General features: G+C 42.9%; 1 protein-coding gene across 5 annotated transcripts in view; it reads left to right on the top strand.

Moving 5' to 3' along the window:
• Nucleotides 1-20,954, top strand: part of rcan2 (regulator of calcineurin 2) — a 383,573-nt gene that overhangs the window by 260,639 nt on the left and 101,980 nt on the right. For 4 of the 5 annotated variants that reach the window (XM_087979972.1, XM_087979968.1, XM_087979967.1 and 1 more), the window contains one exon: nt 12,701-12,874. The exons of the other annotated variant lie outside the window; for it this stretch is intronic. In XM_087979972.1, the coding sequence (XP_087836098.1) occupies nt 12,701-12,874 (174 nt within the window). The remainder of the gene's footprint in view (nt 1-12,700; nt 12,875-20,954) is intronic. 5 annotated transcript variants of the gene reach the window in all.

Genomic DNA, 20,954 nt, shown 5'->3' with positions numbered 1-20,954 from the left:
GGGTGTTACCCCATTTCCTAATGGGCGGTTATTAATTTGTTTCACCACCCGAATTAGTTGCTTCCTCCAACCCGTTAAGTCATTGCAACCTCCTGCTTTTCGTAGTGAGGACTTCAGAAGCCCATTCATTCGTTCTATAAGTCCCGCAGCTTGTGGGTGATAGGGTACATGATAAACCCATTCCACGTGGTTATCGTGACACCACTGCTTTACCGCCCTTCCTGTGAAATGGGAGCCATTGTCACTCTGGACCTGTATGGGCAATCCATAAAATTGTTCAATCAAATCTAAACATCGCAAGGTAGCCTGTTGATTGTTGTGACGACAGGGATGGGCTACCAAAACCCCAGACATAGTGTCCACAGCTGTACATATGTGGTTACATCCTTGTGAGGAGGGTAAGGGACCCACAAAGTCCATTTGCCAGCTCTGTCCCGGACCATCCCCCCGATGGATATGTCCCATCATGTGTTGGGGCACTCCCTGCCGCTGATGTTGACACTGCTCACACTGGTTTACTGCAGTCTTAACATCATCTACCATAAGATCTATTCCTCGGTCTCGAGCCCAGTGCAAGGTTCCTTGCACTCCCCAGTGCCCAGCCTTAAGGTGTGCCCATCTAGCTAGGTCCACTGAGGTGCCCCTTTGCACCATCATGGTTCGGACGATACCATCCACATATCGGTTATGTAGAGCTTCCACATCATTTCGAGAGGTATGGGCATCTACGTGGGTGATGTATATGACCAGGTATTGAGCTTTCTCCCATATATCCTCCCATAACTGTTTACCCCACACTTCCCTATTCTGGATCATCCACTGATTGGCCTGCCAAGTTGGCATCCATTGTGTCATGCCGTTAACCACTGACCACGAGTCAGAGAACAAACAAACTCCCATGACCCCTGCTTGCATGACTACCATATGCACTGCCTTTAATTCTGCCCACTGACTACTTTTTCCCTCCCCTAATTCTTCTAGGGTAGTGCCTTGTTTTGGGTTAAAGGCGGCAGCTTTCCATCTACGCTGTCCCGCTTTCCATTGGGCTGACCCATCTACGAACCAAGCCGTGGCTTGTTCATCCGGGGTCAGTTCATCATATCGTTTTCCCATCTTAACGGGTGATTCCTTGTATTCAATCACCTCAAACCGCTTTTCCCCTTCCTCAGGGGCCTCCGCCACTTGCTCATGTAGGACTGACACTCCTTTCTGTCCAGTCCGCACTCTCTCCGACACATACCATTTCCATTTAATGATGCTGCTCTCTTGGGCAGTTCCTATTCGGTGGGTAGTGGGGTCACTAAGTACCCACGGAAGAATAGGGATAGCTGTTCTCATGATCACTTCATGTCCAATGGTCAGGGCTTCGGTTTCCACCAAGCCCCAGTAGCATGCTAATAACTGTTTCTCAAAGGGGGTATACCGTTCCCCTGCCGGGGGTAATTTTCGGGACCAAAATCCCAGTGGCTTACGGGTCCTTTCCTGTTTTTGCCATAAGCTCCAATTGGCATAATCCCCCTGTGCTGAGACTTGCAGTTCTACAGGTCCTGACTGTATCTTTCCCAAGGATACAGCTTGCTGTATCGCTTGCTTGGCCATTTCAAATGCAGTTTGATGGACCTCCGTCCATTCGAACGCTGCCTTTTTCCTCGTAACTCGATACAAAGGTTTTAAAATTTGTCCTAAATGGGGAATATGCTGTCTCCAGAATCCGAATAACCCAATAAATTGCTGCACGTCCTTCTGGGTGTGAGGGACGGCAAAGACCTGAATCTTATTTTTAGCTTTCACAGTGATTTCCCTTTCCCCCTTGTTCCACACGATTCCTAAGAATTTTACCGTTTGTGAGGGACCCTGGATTTTGGCTGGGTTGATCTCCCACCCATATCCTCGCATATGTTGAACCAGTTGGTCCAGCAATTCCTGAACCTGCTTCTGACTTGTCCCCTGTATCATCATATCGTCAATATAGTGCGAGATCATCACTTCGTCAGGCACTTTAAAGGCAGCCAAGTGTTCTGCAACTATCCGGTGGCAGATAGTAGGGCTATGCAGATATCCTTGGGGCAGTCGTGTGAACGTGAATTGTCTACCCTCCCAAGTGAATGCGAACTGTTCCTGCCTATCTTCGGGAATAGGAATTGTGAAGAAGGCATTAGCCAAATCAATTACTCCGTACCACACCCCTGGATGATGTTGGATTCGTCCTATAATAGTGACGGCATCCGGGACCGCTGCCGTCAAGGCCGGAGTGTGACGGTTTAGTTGCCGATAATCTACCGTCATCCGCCATGACCCATCGGCTTTATGTACGGGCCATAAGGGGTTATTCCACACCGTGGTGCATGTCCTAAGCACTCCCGCTTCCAAATAATCCTTAATTGTGGCGGATATTTCTTTATGTCCGCCGGGAATCCTATACTGTCTAAGACTTATTACGCGATCGGCGATCGGGATGGGGAAGGGGTCCATCTTAACCTTTCCCACTAACACCGTCCTACAGCGCAAAGCCATTTTCGTGATTCCAAATTCAAACTTCCCCTGTTGGAGGTGAAGTGTTAAACCGGCCAGAATGTCCATTCCCAGGATCCATTCTCTAACCGGTGTAATGATAATTGAATAAGTTTTAATGGGCATTGTACCTATCTTTAGGGGCAATTGTACTGTTCTTCCTTCAATCAGATTACCTCCCAGCCCAACCAGCGTGACTGGGGTTCCTTTAAACTTATGGGGCGTCCCATAGATTAAGGTGGCCTCCGCCCCTGTGTCCACTAGAGCCATAACGGTTTGGACGGATTTGCGCCAATAGATAGTCAATGATACATGAGGTCGAATGTCGTCTGCTGACCATTGGCTCGTTCGTGGGCAAACCCTTGGGGCTTGGCCCGATTCCTATTGTTCCTCCCATTCATCTTCCCCAGACAGCACTGGGTAAAGACGTTTGCCTCGCCCTTCTTTGTTCTTGCCTTTCTTACTAGGTTTCCGGCCACGCCTATCCACTTTATAACACTCTCGGAGGGGAGGCCGTACCTCCTCCTCCTCCTCGTCCTCCGAGGATTCCCACCGCTGGGAAGTGGAAGTTCTACCCCTTCGAGGCTCATTAACAACCGGACCCCGTGTCTGACATTTTTGTGTTAGTAATTCCACTAGGTCTTCCATAGTGGGTCGGGACTCCGTCTCTACCCGGGACACCTTCAGTCCCTTTCGTCTGCATAAGTCTTTTAATTCCGGTGTAGGTAGGCCATCAATCTCCGATGCTGGGACCTGCGCCCGTATCAAAGCTTGCCACAAAGCACGCCGTGAGGGGCCTTGGTTACTTCCTTGATTAGGGTTTACTTTTCCCCCTGCTCGAGCCTCAGGGCGACGCCCCTCCGTGCCCCCCTGAGAAGCACGGGTTGTGGGTCCCCAATCCCCCAAACCACCCATCTCCCTCATCATACTACGGGCATCTCCTAGGGTTTCTCCCCGTCCACTCAACATTATGGTTAATAACAGTGGTTTATAATGGGGGGGGGCAGTCTTCACTAGATGGTCTCTAGTCTGTCTACTAACATTTGTGTTATCTACCTCGTCCAGCACTCCCAGCAACAGGGCATCCCGCACACACAAACGGGTTAGCCTCTGAACCCCTTCCTTAATCGTTGTCCAAGTTCCTTCCAAGGGGGGCCAATCGGACGGGAAGGGATACTGTTCGGCCACTGCCCTGGCATACATCCCAAATAGGGTCCCCATACTGCGATCTATTACCATATCCTTGGCTTGGTTGCGGTACCCCAGGTCCATGGCAGCATCCTTTGCTAATCCACCAAACTTGGGAGCATCCTGATAGTCTACCTGCACTTGTTGCCCCCCTTCCTCGAGGAGCCGAATTAGCCATAGCTCTAACGGCTCCCCAGGATTACGTCGGGTTTTCTGGGTGATAAACAGCACCTCATCGGTAGTGAAGTCTTCCGTTAATTCAGAGAATTCTGCGGGAGGCTGAGCCCGCGGTAATTCATGCATAATTGCCTCCCCTTGTTCATTCCGTATAGGGTTTCCTTTCTCATCTAACATTACCTCCCGTTGCACTGGGAGACGTCTCTGAACCTGCTTTCTCCTAACCACTGGTTTAGCTTGGAGTACGGGTGGGTCCTCTTCGTACTGATCATCTAAATCTCCCCAAATGTTCCCATCCCAATGATCGATATCCCACCGATCCCCGTTATTTAACTGGGCTACAAACGCCCGTACTTGTACCGGGTCCGGGGTTCGAGGGACCTTCCTTTTCTCTTTCCGTTTCTTAGCAGACAAATACATAATAGTTCGTCCTGCTAGTTCAGTTAATGCTGTCAATTCAGCTTTTAACTTCATAATTTCCTGCCTCAACATAGAGGCATCTCCCGAACTGAGTCCCTGCTCATGTTTCAGGAGGGCTAATTCTGCTTCAGCTTTTTGGCGCTTGTCTGACTGTTGTCTACAAGCCGCCGCACAGGCCCACATCCTCCGCTGTACCCCAGGCAATGGGTTCTTCGGCAGGACTGGGATCCTCTCAAGGGTGGACAGCAGCGACCCTGGGGTTCCTACGCCCTCGGCCTCCCAGTCCTCCGGTCGCCCCCCACCATTTCTCAAACAAACTGCCACGCCATGCCACGGCCCATGCCATCCCGGGACGGTCAGGACCTCCACAGTTTGTTCCTCTGGTTTCTTAGCCTTTTTCCAAAACATTGTTCTGTATCAAAATCTTTCCTCAATTGCGATTGATCCTGCCGGCTACGCCAAAATGTTTTAAAAAATTCTCAAGGTCAAGGACCAGGCTCGCAGGAAAGTAGTCTGACACAGAACAAACAGCCAAGAGGCGAGTCTGCTAGAATATAGTTTTATTCCCCGCAGTGTCCCCACAACCAGTCTCGTACTTACAACGGGTCTGGCTTATACTCACTCTACATGTTACCAAAACTGGGAGCCGTCAGTTCTCGTAGAGCGGTTGCCAACAACCCACGCTCGGCGGTTAAACGTAACCCCGGAGCAGACTCTACCGAACTGGAGACTTCTCCAGCTGATATACCCTTTTCCAGATATAAACATTCATGTGAACAGCAGAGCAAGGCTAAAAAACACATTCCATTCTGGTTACATACAGATAAGAAGATTCACACGGGGAGGTGTATAACAAGATTCACACGGGACTAAGCGACACCTTCCATTTTCGGTTAGATTCACACATGTATTGGGACACAATTTTAACCCTTTCACCACACCTGTGCTGCTACTCTGCATTGCAAATCAGCAGTACAGCCAGCTGAGCTCCCCAAGCACCCCCCCCCCATTTGTTTTTAATAACGCATTAAACAACAAAGAGGCGACTATAATCATCTGACTGGATTTTCTGTAACCTTCCAAAAGCTCCTTAGGTGTCAACATCAGATGGAACTGGAATAGCAAACTAACGTATTATATGGAATGTTCCAAAACCGGGACCAGGGGTCTGCCGGGGAGGTAAATTTCTCATTGAAATGAATGGGTTCGCTCCTATCTGCGGTTTCGGGCATTCCCAGCTACAGGGGGACTACTGTATTATAAACTGTGACAGAAACAATTAAGAATATAAGAAGCTAGAGAAGAAATAGGCTGTTCAACTCTTTAAGCCTGCCCTATCCATTCTATAAAATCATGGTTAATCTGCCCCAGCCCTCAATTCTCATGCCAGCTCCTCATAGTGTTCAATTCTCTGAAAAGTCTCAACTCTGTTTTCTGTGTGTTAACCAATCCCCAGTCGATGCTGATATATTGGCCCTAATAATGTGAACCCTTACCTTGTGCAGTAATCTTTTGTATGGCACCGTATCAAATGCCTACTTAAAATCCAAACACATTGCACCAATTGGTTCACCTTTATCAACTCTGCTTGTAATATTCTCAAAGAACTCTAGCAAATTTCTCTTTTCACAAACCATGTTTACTCTTTGATTGCATTAGGATTTCCTTTTAATAATGGACTCTAATATCTTCACAATGACAGATGTTAGGCTAATAGGCCTATAGTTTCTGTAACCGTGCCTTCTTGGAGATGTCACATTGTCAGATTTCTGATCCACTGGAATTCTTCTGGATTTTCATGTGTTCTGGAATATTTCAACCAATGACTCCATTATCTCTGTAGACATTCTCTTAAAATCTTGGATGAAGGCTATTAATGTCTGCCTTCAGTCCCACACTCCTGCACTCATACACTCACCCCCTCACAGACTTAAGACACTCTACACTCTCATACACACACATATATGCTCTCTCTTATACTCACAATCCCCCAACCCAGACAGACAGACAAACAGACGCACACACATAAAGACCCACATGCACACATATGCATATACGTTTGTGGGGTGAATTTGTACTTGCAGAGTTACATTGTACTTTGCTCAAAAACTGCATTAATTCATGTAAAACTCTTATCTCGCTTTTTCGATTAGAATCAATCTAAACATATGGCATAGACAGAGAACACAGGGGGCTAACACCTTCAACATATTGTCTAGCTATCACCAATTGTTACAGTTAACCTGAGAATGCAACTTTTAAAAAAAGGTTTTGTGATTTACACATGAAAGAAGTGAAACTATCATGGTATTCAAACAGGTGAAAGACTCAACAGACAAACAAGGTATTTTTCGATGTATAATTTCGGTTACATCACACTGTAAACTTTTGCTATAAATTCTGTGCCTTACAATTGTGTCCTCCACAATCACCTGATGAAGGAGCGTCGCTCCGAAAGCTAGTGTGCTTCCAATTAAACCTGTTGGACTATAACCTGGTGTTGTGAGATTTTTAACTTTGTACACCCCAGTCCAACACCGGCATCTCCAATTCAGTCCCATGGGTTTGTCAAATAACTTTGCCCCTTGTAATAGAAATGTTACAAGATATTTTCTACTATTAGCGTAATTTCCCTGCTCCCCATTATCAATTCCCCAATCACATTCTCCAAGGGTCCCACATTCACTTTACCTACTTGCTTTCCTATTATATACCTGTAGAAGCTCTTGCTGTTTGTTTTTATATATCTTGCCAATTTATTTTCATAATCAATTTCCTCCTAAAAAAGAAAATTCCAATCCTCTGGCCTACCATGAGTTTTTTCTACCTTGTAAGCCTTAGGTTTAATTGGATACGTTTCATGAACACCTTTGGTAACCATGGGTGGTTTATCCCTTTCATCAATTCCTTCTTTCTGGTGGGAGAGAGGCGTAGGGAGGGGGACTTACTGAAGGAAATTTGTATTAGTAGGGAAATGCTATTGGGAAAATTGATAGGATTAAAGGCCAATAAATTCTCAGGCCTAGATGATCTACAAGTCAGAGTACTTATGGAAGTGGCCCTAGAAATAATGGATGCATTAGTGGCCATCTTCCAAGTTTCTTTCGATGCTGGAACCGTTCCGGCAAATTGGAGGGTAACTAATGCAACCCTTCTATTTACAAAGGAAGGCAGAGAGAAAACCAGGAATCATAGTGGGAAAAATGCTACAGTCCATTGCAAAAGAATTAATAGCTGAGCATTTGGAAAGAGAGTGATATCATGCTTGACAAATCTACTGGAATTCTTTGAGGATGTAGCTAGTAGAGTTGATAAAGGGGAACCAGTGGACATGGTTTATTTGGACTTTCTGAAGGCATTTGACAAAGTCCCAGATAAAAGACTAATGCATAAAATTAAATTGCATTGGATTGAGGTAGTGTATTGAGATGGATAGAATAGGAAACAAAACAAGAGCAATAAATGGTCTTTTACTGAATGGCTGGCAGTCACTAGTGGGATAGTGCAGTGATCAGTGATAGGAATCCAGCTATTCACGATATGTTAATGAATTTAATTAGGGAATTAAATGTAATATTTCTGAATTTGCAGATGACAAAGTCATGTGTACGAGTGAGTTGGAGGGAGGATGCAGAGATGATTCAGTGTGATTCGGATAAGCTGAACGACTGGATAAATGGATGGCAAATGCAATATAATATGGATAAATGTGAGGCTATCCACTTTAGTAGTAAAAACTGGAAGACAGATTGGTATCTGACTGGATATAAATTGAAAGGGTGGAATGTTAATTGAGACCTGGGTACGCTTGTTCACCAGGCGCTGAAGGTAAGCATGTAAGCAGCAGGCAGTAAAGGCGGCAAATGGTGTCATGGCCTTCATAATGGCAGGATTTGAGTATAGGACAGGGATATCTTTTGCAATTGTACAGGAACTTGGTGAGACAACACCTGGAGTACTGTGCACTGTTTTCATTCTCTTTTCTGAGGAAGGATATGTTTGCTATGGAGGAAGTGAAGTGTGTATTCACTAGGCTTAACCTTAGGATGGCAGGACTGATGTATGAGGAATGGTTTAATAAGTTAGGATTATATTCACTGGATTCTAGATTAGAGTGATGCTGGAAAAGCACAGCAGTTCAGGCAGCATCCGAGGAACAGGAAAATCAATGTTTCGGGCAGTTATATTCACTGGAGTTCAGAAGAATGAGGGAGGGTTCACATAGAAACCTATAAAATTCTAACATGACTAGCCATGGCAGCTGCAGGAAGGAAGTTCCTGAAGGCAGGGGCATCTGCAATCATGGGTCCTAAGGAGACAAGATAAACCATTTAGGACTGAGATAAGAAATTCTTTCACCAAGAGCACGGTGAACCTGTGGAATTCACTACCACAGAAAGCAGTTGACACCAAACTATTGTATGATTACAAGAAGGACTTAGTTGTAGCACTTGGGGCTGAACGGATCAAGGGATATGAGGAAAAAGCAGGAACAGACCATTGAGGTGGGTGGTCAATCATATTCAGAGTGAATGGCAAAGCAAGCTTAAAGTACTAAATAGCTTACTCTCATTTTCTACGTAAACGCAGCCACCAAACTTAATTTATGTTTCCTGTGAGTAATCAACTTTCATTCATCAAAAACTGTGAAACAGAATTTACATTTCAGCAATATTCCTAGTTGTTTTGATTCTTGTCAAATGAATCTTAGAATCTTTCTGGTAATGGATCTCACTTTGTTATTAACTTAATGTAATAGTAATGATCTGAACATAATTCAGAACATAATCTGAACATAATTCAGAGGACATATTCTATTTCTAACTTGAAGCCTTTTTTTAATTATCCACTAATTTAAATTAAACAATGTAAATAACATGGAAAAGTTGGAAAGCAGTGTCAAAATATTGAGTCACCAGATCATTTTGAATTAAGGGACTAGATTGTATTGATTTCAACAGATATTGTATTGATTGCCCCAGTAGCACAAAAAGTACTTTGATCTGCACAGTATTTATTTAATAATCTCTAGTTCTTAAGTGATTTTCTATATTTAATCCTCGTTCTCATGGGTCTAATTAGTCTACACAATTAGTCCACCAATTTAGTGTTGAAGACAGAGTAAGGTGGATACATTTCAGACTGTGCTTCTAATTAATTCTTCTGTTAAACCACCAAACCAATTATATCTCTGTGTAGAAATGCAATAGAAGTTTGGCTTCATTGCCTGCTGAATCCTCCTGTCTTTATTTGTATTGGAAACATTTTAAAAGAAAAGCAGTATTTTAGACAAGTACTGCATTGGACTACCACCTGCACACAGCAAGGCTTACAGATTTAAAATTGAAACTTTGCTGTATGCTAAGAAGCATATGCTAAAGACAGTAATGTTTGTGGGTGAATCCTTTCCAGTATTTTAACAGAAGTATGAAACAATTTTGAACTTTTTCCCCTAATGACGGTCAAAGGACAACTTATCCTTTCCCCCACAGGCATGGGTACCAAAACTAATTTTGATAGTCTCATAATACCTTCTTAATAATTCCCCATTTATAGCCCACGAGGGAGATAATCTATTGCCTAATATGGTTTGACCAGTTGCCTCTTCTGCATGCATGCATCCAGAACTTAATTTTTAAATGGAAGTGTGATAGCTACATGCTAAAAAGGAAATTTTTAAAAAATTATAACTAACAAAGAAGATGTTAAGAGTTGAGTTGTGATTCCCCTTACTTGGATTTGACATTTGACCAACATAGAAGAATACTTAAAACAGTATTTACTGGGGAATCTCAGTAGGTCTGGAGCATCTGTGGAGAGAAAACAAAGCTAACATTTTGAGTCTTGTGACCCTTCAGAACTGATAGTAACGAGGAAAATGTAGTAAATATGCTGAAGACAGGGGATGGATGGAAAGGAGTAAGCAGATGGATGGAGATTGAGCCCAAAGAGAGAGAACAACAGGCAGACAAAGAGATGGATGATAGTATGCCAGGCAGAAAGAAAAGTTAATAATGAGGATGTAATTAGGTGAAGTAGGTTGACTCTGCTAAAAGCAGCTAATGTCATGACAGTGCATGGGTTGTGTGGATGGGTAAAAGACAGAGAAAAAGATGTTCAATTTCTAAAATTATTAAACTCGATATTAGTCCTGCGGTTGCAAAGTTCCCCAAGTGGGAAATGGGATGCTGTTCTTCCAGTTTGTGCTGAGCCTCTTTGGAGTACTGCAGCAGGCCTAAGACAGAAATGTTGCCCAGGAAACATGGTGATATGTTGAAGTGGCAGGCAACTTGCAGCTTGGTGTCATATTTGCAGATGGAATGTAGTTGTTCTGCAAGCTGGTTACCCAGTCATGACAGGGACTGCTTTCAGCACAGCCAATCCATTTTTACCTATTTATGGTTCCCATTAACAGCTTTTCTTTCTCCCTTATTACTATAATCCATCCCCTTGTCTACCTAATTTGTCTTTCTGTCTCTCTCTGGCCTCCATCTCCATCTATTCGATCAGTCCTTTCTTTCCCTTACTCACCCCTGTTTTCAGTATATATACCTCCTTTTCTGAGCTACTTTCAGTTCTGAAGAATGGTCAATTGATCCTAAAACACTTACTCTGCTTTTTCTCAACAGATGCTGCTAGACCTGCTGAGTTTCTATTTTTGTTTGATATTTCCAGCATTTACCACCTTACTTGATTTTATTTTGGAGAACAGTACTTATTTTAACAAACCATGGAGACAAGAGCAAGAATAGGAATGGGAGAGAAAATGAGTGAATTAGGGAGTACAATTTCCAAATGACACCTCTTTGAAGAATGTGTTGCCTCACATTTGTGTTCTCCTCAAATGATGTAAGGCTTGTTTGAGATGCATATTTTGGGGTCATTATCTTTTTCAAGACCCAGAACAATGCAGTTTCATGGAATACATTATGTTAACACAAAAGCAAAATACTGTCACAACTAGAAATCTGATAAAAATAGAAAATACTGGAAATGCCCAGCAGGCGTGGCGGAATTTGTGGAGAAAAGGTGTTAACATTTCAGGTTGGTTCTGCCAAAAGTTTGACAGCTTTTTGAAGTATTAGAAATAATTTTACAGTCAAAACCAGCATATTAACAGGTGGATAGGAGGTGTAAACTAGGATGAGTGATCAACATTCCTACTCAATCACTGAGCTGTCTGCGGTAATATAGTGAGGGTAAAGCATTGACCAGATTGCACACTCTTGGGCTCATTGAAGTTCTTAACTGGTCAGTTAAGGGCCTGTTTCCACTCCTGCTGCAACATATGGTTGGGGAAGGTGGAATGAAGGAGAACAGCCCACTACTTCACCATCTGTGGTGAAAAAGTGGAAAGAAAATAGGATACATCTTTACAGTGACCTTATGTACCCTTTGGGGTCATCCTCCTGCAAGGTGTTACTCTCAATTTGTGCCTGCAAAACACCCAGACCCTTCTCCACCCTTCCTAGGGTCTCTCATGAAGAACCCCAGACTTATCTCTATGTCTGGTCACTAGGGATCTTCTCCTGTGATTTCCTGCAGTAGTCACTGCTGTTGGAACTGAGGTCTCTTGAGGCTACTCATCTCCTGGTTAATGTGATTGGCTGGCAGCTCTTCAGGGTGGGACTTCCTGTCCCTGGAAGGCATGAAGTCATATAATGACCTCATCACTTCATTAAGGCCACTCCTCCAGCATATTATCACTGGGGAGCAGCCATTTTTAAATTTGTCAGCTCAAGGTGGATGTTTCTATAGGGTAGGGAAGTATTGTGACTCCTAACCCATAAAACCCAGCTCATTTACTCTGTTTCATTCTTCATGGATGCTACTGGGCATGCTGCATATTTTCAGAAATCGCTATTCTTATTTTGAATTGCATTTATCACTGACAAGAACAAGTACGATTTCATTTTTACTGCTTAATGGGTAATCTGGTAGTGGAATGAAATACCTTTGGATTTTACTAGTGTCAGGTGACCTTTTCCAATCTATTACCATGAAGGTGGGGAAAATGAAAATTTATGCTTTGGTTTTAATGGCCTGCTGTAATTATCACTATTACAGTTACTTTATCCTTCAAACAGCTGCCTAACTCAATGTGACCATTTCTAGCCTCTGCTTGTGTCTCCAGCATTCTTTCAGTTGCAAAGAAAAGACTCCAAATTGTTCTTACTGTGGAACTGGACCTTTGTATTACTTTTATATTTTGCATTGATTTACAAGATCCCATGGATTTGAACCTTGTTATTCATGTGAATATGAAGTTGTACATATACAATTTTGCTGAATGCAAATTTTGATATTTCCAAAGGACATTGTTTAAAGGTTGAGATGTTTGGAGAAAAGTTGTGAAATGTCAGCATTTTAAGTTTTTGTATTCTTTTGTGTTTCTTAAATACAGGAGAAATTTGAGGCACTATTCTTGGCCTATGATGACCATGCCACATTCCAACTGTTTAAAAGTTTCAGACGTGTACGAATTAACTTCAGCAATCCTAAAGTAGCAGCCCGTGCCAGAATAGAGCTCCATGAAACAAAGTTCAATGGGAAAAAGCTAAAACTCTACTTTGCACAGGTAATGAATTCAGGACTTTGACCTTTGATCATAAAACATTAAGACATTTGATAAAGAAACTGAAGCCAAGGATTTAATCAAAAAATAAGATTTGTTTAACTAGTGCAGTTAGGGTAGAAATCAGACAAAGTCGATAAAATGTGGAGCTGGATGAAGCACAGCAGGTGAGGTGGCATCAGAAGAGCAGGAGAGTTGATGTTTTGGGCAGGAGCTTTCATCAGGTTTGGGAGAAGGGGAAGAGGGCTGAGAAATAAATGGAGCGGGGTGGGGCGGGGGTAAAGGTCAGACAAATATTGTGTTGCTTAAATGCAGGCATATTGAAGTCAAAATTTGGAGATCAGCATTGTACGTCTTTAAGATTCTCGAAGACATCTGACCCAAAACCAAGATTCCAGATATCTCTGGTTGCCACCAAATATAATAATTAGCCCCTTACAGAAATGAATTAAGGTTCTGAGACATATATTTTAGTACCCCTGGAAAAAAACCTGGTGTTCCCTGAAATAGTGTGGACCCAGGTCTGCTTTATCTGCTATGAGCCTGACATCTTCCCACTGAAAGGTAGAACCCCAATAGTGAGGCTGATGCTGGCAATGTGGTGAGCCACATTCTGGCCCTGCAGGAGAGTTAGCTAACAGGAATGTGTGACAGCTGCCAACAGCTCAACAAAATTTATACATGAGGCTTGATGTTCAAAATCAGATCAAATGTGAGCCACCTGCTAGGATACAGTTTGCCCAAATCTGGACTCTGAGGGAATTCCAATCCATTGAGTCCAAATTTGCAATGAACTGTTAAAATCTATTTGGGTAGAACACACCAAGGAAAACCTGGTAGATGTTTTATTCATCTTTTGAGTTTCTGTAGAATATTTCTAGAAGGAATCATGGAAATCTTTAGATTTCAATGGAAGGAAATCTAAATAAGTGTTGTTACTTTTTTAAAAAGATGTGGGTATCAGTAGTAAAGTCAACATTTATTGCCTGTCCTGAATTGCCTTTGAATAGGTGATGGTGAACTGTCTTGAACCACTCCAGTCCATGAGGGATATGTAAACCCACAGTGCTCTGAGGAAGGGAGGCCAAGGATTTTGACCGAGTGATGCTGAAGAAATGGTTCCAAGTCAAGATGTGTCTGGCTTGGAGGGGAACTTAATGATGTTCCCACTCATCTGATGCCCTTGTCCTTTTTTTCTCAGTCATTCACATGTTGAGGGCATCACTGATTAGGCATATTTTACCCATCTCTAATTTCCCAGAGGGGCAATTAAAAGTCAACCACATTACTGTGGGTCTGGAGTCACATGTAGACCAGACAGGTAAGGACAGCGTTTCCTTCCATAAGAACATTAGTGAACCAGATGGGTTTTTCCAATAATTGGCAATGGACTCCCGGTCATCATAGACTCTTAATTTCAGATGTTTATTAAATTCAACTTCCACCATCTACCATAGTGGGATTCAAACCCAGCTGCCCAGAGCATTATCTAGGTCTCTGTGTTAAAAGTCATTGCCTCTCCTTACATGGTAGAGGTCATAGATTTGAAAGATGCGGTCAAAGTAAACTTGGTGAATTACTGCAGTGCAGCTTGTAGTTGTTACACTCTACTGCCACTGTGTGTTGTTGGTGAGGGTAATGTAAATATTCTGCTAGTTTTTTTTTCCTTTCTTGTACCACTCAGACAATATTTAACACCTGGGCCATACTGTAGGGTTTTAAAATGCTGCCTTTTCAATGTGATACTTATTTTCAGTCTGATTTAAATAGCTATTAAACAGGTGGTGTTTTGGTGAAAACTGTTTGTCAAAACTTTTTAATTCATTAATTTAAATTATATTTAAACTCAACTCTTTCCTCTCCCTCCAAACAAAACAAAATTGCTGAATGATTTTTCATGAATTTACAGTTAGTACTGAGAGTTGTTATGTGACTACCTAAACACATCAGATAGAACTCCTACAACTAACAGAGTCTAAATATTGTTCCCATTATTCCACAATGAATTTGAAACCAGGCCCCTGAAGTTGAAAGAATTGTGTATTAATGTACAGTAAAACCCAATCCTCAGCTGTTTTATTTTTAAATATATAAAAAATCAAGGGTGCCTGTTTCTAAGTGATCCATTCCGTCTTCAACTTCACTGCAAGAGCACTCAGCTTATAATGAAGTAACTGGTAACTTTTTGGATGAAAGCATGCAGCACTATCACAATGTTAATTAAATTGAGGGATGGTCAGTTCCAGTGACATTAGACAAGAACTGGCCAATGTAGACTGGGAATAGCTACTTGCAAGTAAGTCTACATTTGAAAAGTGAGAATCTTTTAAAAGTAAGATCGTGAGAATTCAAGGGCAGTGTGTTCCTATAAGAACAAAGGGCAAGGGCAACAGGTCTAGGCAACCATAGGTGTCAAGAGATATTGAGAGTTGTTGAGGGAAAGAGTGAGACTAAAGGGGCAACTTGTGGAACCAGTGTACCTTGGTGCAGTCTTAGATGAATACATCTCGTTTGTATTCGCAGGGGAGAACGAAATTGTACTCCAGGATATAATTTGGAATGTCATGGTTCTAGAGCACATTAAGATTAATAAGAAGGAAATATTATCATTTTAACAGGCACATAGGTGCTCAAATCCCCAGAGTCTGATGAGATGTACCCCAGGCTGATAATGGAGGCAAGGGAGGAGATTGCTGGGCCTTTGTGGATACATTTAATACTTCACTGGCCACAGGTGAACTGCCAGTAGACTGGAGGACATTTAATGTGATTTCTTCGTTCAAGAAGAACAGCAAGGAGAGACAAGGTCATTACAGACCAGTTAATTTGACATCTGCAGTAGGGAGATTATTGGAAAAAATTCTGAAAAACAGGATTAATCAATACTAGGAAAGGCAGGGATTGATCAGCGATTTGTTTGGGAAGACCCTGTCTGACTATTTTAATTGAGTCTTTTGAAATGGTGACACAGTATATTGATGAGGGTAATGCAGTTGATGTGGTTTGTGTGGAATTCAATAAAGCCTTTGACGAAGTCCCAAATGGAAGGCTGGTGGGTAGGAGCCCATGGAATCCAAGACAGATTGGCAAACTGGATCCCACATTGGCAGCCAAACAGGAGGCAGAAAGTGGTGGTGGAGGGGTGTTTTTGTAATTGTAAACCTGTGGCCAGCCATGCTCCACAGTGTTCAGTGCTGGGGCCCTTGCTATTTGTTATTTACATTAGCAACTTGGATGTGAATGAGATTTTGGAGAAGATTAGATTAGATTACATTACAGCGTGGAAACAGGCCCTTCGGCCCAACAAGTCCACACCGACCCGCCGAAGCGCAACCCACCCATGCCCCTACATTTACCCCTTACCTAACACTACGGGCAATTTAGCATGGCCAATTCACCTGACCTGCACATCTTTGGACTGTGGGAGGAAACCGGAGCACCCGGAGGAAACCCACGCAGACACGGGGAGAACGTGCAAACTCCACACAGTCAGTCGCCTGAGGTGGGAATTGAACCCGGGTCTCAGGCGCTGTGAGGCAGCAGTGCTAACCACTGTGCCACCGTGCCGCCCACCAAGATTTGTGGCTCAGGTTGTGGATCAAGTTTTAAGTTTGCTCACTTGAGGTTTGTTCTCTGATGTTTCATCACCATGCTTGGTAACATCAGTGACCCTCGATGAAGCGTTGTTTTTCTGTCTCGCTTGTTACGTATCTGTCTCGATTTGTGGTGGTTGTTGATATCATTTCCGGTTCTGTTTCTGAGAGGTTGCTAAATGGATTCCAAACCTGTATATTAATGGAGTTCTGGTTTGAATGCCAAGGGTCTAGGAATTCCTGTGTGTGTCTCTGTTTAACCTGTCCCAGGATGGATGCATTGTCCCAGTCGAACTGGTGTCACTCTTTGTCTGTGTAGCCCACAAACCTTCCACCACGCTGAAACAGCTCCTGATGAACTTAAAGGGCCCTGTACCAACAACCAGCAGCAGGGAAATTATTGGAAACATTTCTGAAGAACAGGATTAATCAGTACTAGGAAAAGTAAAATATACAAAATACCCTGCAAGGACTGCAACAAACATTATATTGGACAAACCAGCAAGAAGCTAGCTGCCAGGATCCATGAGCACCAACTAGCCACCAAAAGACATGACTAACTTTCATTCATATCCATACATGGAGACAAAGAGGGACACCAGTTCGACTGGGACAATACATCCATCCTGGGACAGGCTAAATAAAGACATACATGGGAATTCCTGGAGGCCTGGCATTCAAACCAGAACTCCATTAACAATTATATCGATTTGGACCCCATTTACCAACCTCTCAGAAACACAACCAAAAATGATATCACCCACCACAAGAAACCGAGACAGATGAATAGCAAGCAGACCAGAACACCAATGCTTCACCAGAGACTCACTGATGATGTTATCTAGCATGGTGATGGAGAGTCTCAGAACAAATCCACCAGCTCAATGAGCAAACTTACAACTAGGATGTGAATGTAGAAGGTATAATTCGTAAGTTTGCAAATGACACAAAAAAATAGTGATATTGTTATATTGATATGAATGATCTTGGGCTTGTCAGATATTGATTAGTTGGTAAATTGGGCAGAGCAATGGCAGATGGAATTTAATCCTGATAAATGTGAGATGATGCAATTTGGAAGGTCTAATAAAGGAAGTAAATACACAATGAATGGTAGATCATTCGGGAGTACTGAGAAACAAAGGGACCTAGGTGTACAAGTCCATGGATCCCTGAAGACGTCAGCTTGGTAGTCAGATTGGGGGGGAAAGGGAGCTTGAGAGAGTGCAGAGGAAATTTACCAGGATATTTTCTGGGATGAAACGTCTCAGTTATGACGAGAGACTGGATAGGCTGAGTTTGTTTGCCTTAGAGCAGAAGAGGCTGAGTGGGGATCTGATTGAGGTATATAAAGTTGAGAGATATAGACCTCTTCTCCGTGGCAGACATGTCTAAGAGCAGATGGCATAAGTTTAAGGTGAGGAGCAAATAGTTTAGAGGAGATCCGAGAGATGATAATTTTATCCAAAGGGTGGTAGAAATGAAGAATGTGCTGCCTGAGAGGCTGGTGGAGGCAGATACTCTTGCAACATTTAAGAAGCACCTGGATTAGTATTTAAAATGCCAGGGCGTAGTAGGCTATAGACCAAGTGCCGATAAATGGGATTAGTGTCGTTTGATGGTCATTATATACGTCGTGGACCAAAGGGCCAGTTTCTATGCTGTATGTCTCTATGATGCTATGATAATAGTTGAGGAAGTAGGAATCTTAGCTACTACTGGCAGTGGCCTCTCTTTTTGATGTGCACTGAGCTTAGAAAAGGATCTTTGTGCCATGTGCATGTACGATGTTCAAGATAACACCACATGGATGCAAAACCCAGTCACAAAATCAACATAGGAGGAAACTTTCCAAAAATGACTAGACAAAATTGCTGTATGGCCAATTTGTTGGATTTCATCATTTCTTCAGTTGGAATAATCCTGTCTGTTGGATAATTATAACATTTAAGTATATTTTATGAATTAAAGTTCCAATTATGGAGCCTTACTTGTCAGGAGCTCAAATTGGAAATTGGAACATAAAAGATTGACTCTAAACCTCAAAAGGCTTTAGGGACATGGAACATTGTGTTCAGATTCCTGATGGTGCATGAACTTCTATGCTGAAAGCACATGTTCCCATTTTGCCATAGCATTCTCATTCAGAATTTAAAATTTATTGTAACCCTGCAGTAGCACAACAGCATGAATCTGATGGTGCTTCCAAGAGACGATATTCTATTAAATTCATAGTGTTTTCCTTTTAGACCAAAAGTGAACAAACTCTGTGCTGTTCGAACTCTGACCAATTCCCAATGCCACATGTCATTGTTATATTATTTATAATAATCAGAGTATTAATATTCAATGTGTTTAAATATGGAAGACACTGAATAAGGCCATCTTGCAATTCCACAATAACTAATTGTCTCTGATAACTTGATTAACCAGTCAACCTTCATGTACTCTTAAACTGTCTTTCCACAAAGCATTGTACTGTCTGTGGTATTGGTATCAAGTCCAATCTTGTTGTTGCCCCAGTTGACAAGTGCATATTTTGTAGAAAGGGCACTTACTAGTAATTAACAGCAGAAATATTTCCGACATCTTTTATTTCCCAAGCCCAGAGATACTGATGCCAAATGTCATGCTCCAATTGATCTTTCAGCTGTGATATGCTCCCTCAAGGGATTACCAAAGTAATTTTAATAGAGACCATCATGACTGTGAAAGGTGGTTGGAGGCTGTTTGTTTTTAAAGTTTTTTTTAAGTGGCCATGGAAGTATTCTTTATTTCAAGCTTTACCTTGAGCCCACATTAATGCAATCATTTGTGAGCCAGAGCGATGGAGTGTGCAAATTCTTCTTCACCATATTGAAATAATGGGTTAGCATTTCCAAGAATTAGCAATTATATGCACGTTGCCTCCCAGACCCCGTCCTTTACAAAAGAAAGGAGCTCCACATTTCTGTGAGGCGATCCCACTCAGGGCTCCCTCCGAAACATGGAGTTGTACTTCCATTCTGCCAGTTCTATCATTGTGCCGAACTGTCAGCAGAAGGCAAACTCTGTCCCCTGTTCATAGTTCTGAAGAAGGATTACACCCGAAACTTGGACTTCTCCATCTCCTCATGATGCTTGGTTTGCTGTGTTCTTCCAGCCTCCTGCTTGTCTACTCTGTTCACAGACACCAGCTACCATATTCTGAAATGCAAAATTCCTGACAGCCACTTCGTCAGATGCTGTCAAAGCATTAGTACAGGACGTAGGTGTAATATTAAGGTAGGAGTGTAGAAGGAGATGGGAAGGATAGGATGCCAGGGGGGATAGAGTGCTAGGTAAGTAGTTGCCAGATGTGAGTTGGTAGAGTACCAGCTGGGTAGATTAGCGGTTGGGGAGGGTTGGGTTGTTAGATGGGTAGGGGTGCCAAGAACATAGATGCAAGGTGGTTATGGTGCCAGCTGGGGAGAGTGAGGATGCTGAGGTAGAATATCTGATTAAGGGATAGGGTGCTAGGAAAGTTAGGTGTCAGCTGGGAAGAGGGAAGGTGCCAGGGATAGGATGCCAGATGAATAGAGGGTTGGGTGTCAGGTAAGTACAGTGCCAAATGAGTGGGAGGTAAGGTGTTCAGTAAATATTGTGCCAGCTAGGTAGGGGTAGAAAGGCAGATGATGCCAAGGAAGAATGGGTAAGGTGCCAAGGTACAAGGTGGCAGGCTAAATTATCTAGTTTGTAGGTTATGTTAGGGTGGGTGGAAGAAGTCCGATCCCGCTTGGGAACAGGGAGGTTGGATGTTAGGTCTGGGAGTTCTTCATGTTCACTGATTGGGAAGTGGTGTATCGGATCAGGTTCAGGAGGATCCGATCAGCTTAGGAAAATCGACGTTTCAGGCAAAAGTCCTTCCTGATCAAGGGCTTTTGCCTGAAATGTCGATTTTTTTTTTTTCCTGCTCCTCGGATGCTGCCTGACCTGCTGTGCTTTTCCAGCGCCATACTCTTGACTCTGACCTGCAAACTTCACTGTCTCCAAGGTAGATGTAGGGCCTATTGAATAGAATAGAATCCCGATAGTGTGGAAACAGGCCCTTCGGCTCAACAAGTCCATACCAACCATCCAAAGAGTAACCCACCCAGACCCATTCCCCTACATTCAACCCCTGACTAATGCACCCAACCTACGCATCCCTGAACACTGTGGACAATTTAGCAGGGCCAATTCACCTAACCTGCATCTTTGAATTTTGTGAGGAAACCGGAGCACCTGGGGGAAACCCACGCAGACAAGGGGAGAATGTGCAAACTCCACACACAGTCAGACGCTGGAATCGAACCTGTCTCCGTGGCGGTGAGGCAGCAGTGCTAACCACTGAGCCACCGTGCTGCCCAAAATAATCCAAATAATTACTCTAGAGTTGGACAATGTATTTAATAGTCTAACTTTTCCTGAGTAATTTCATCAGAACCCTCTGAAATCTCCAATTGGCTAGCATAGTCAAGTTGCTCAGGAAA

The sequence above is a fragment of the Chiloscyllium plagiosum genome, unplaced genomic scaffold (assembly GCF_037043375.1).
Source record: "Chiloscyllium plagiosum isolate Xiang-an unplaced genomic scaffold, Cpla_swu_hap1 HiC_scaffold_3, whole genome shotgun sequence".
In the NCBI taxonomy this organism is placed as follows: Eukaryota; Metazoa; Chordata; class Chondrichthyes; order Orectolobiformes; family Hemiscylliidae; genus Chiloscyllium; species Chiloscyllium plagiosum.
This window is presented reverse-complemented; position numbering and strand designations above follow the sequence as displayed.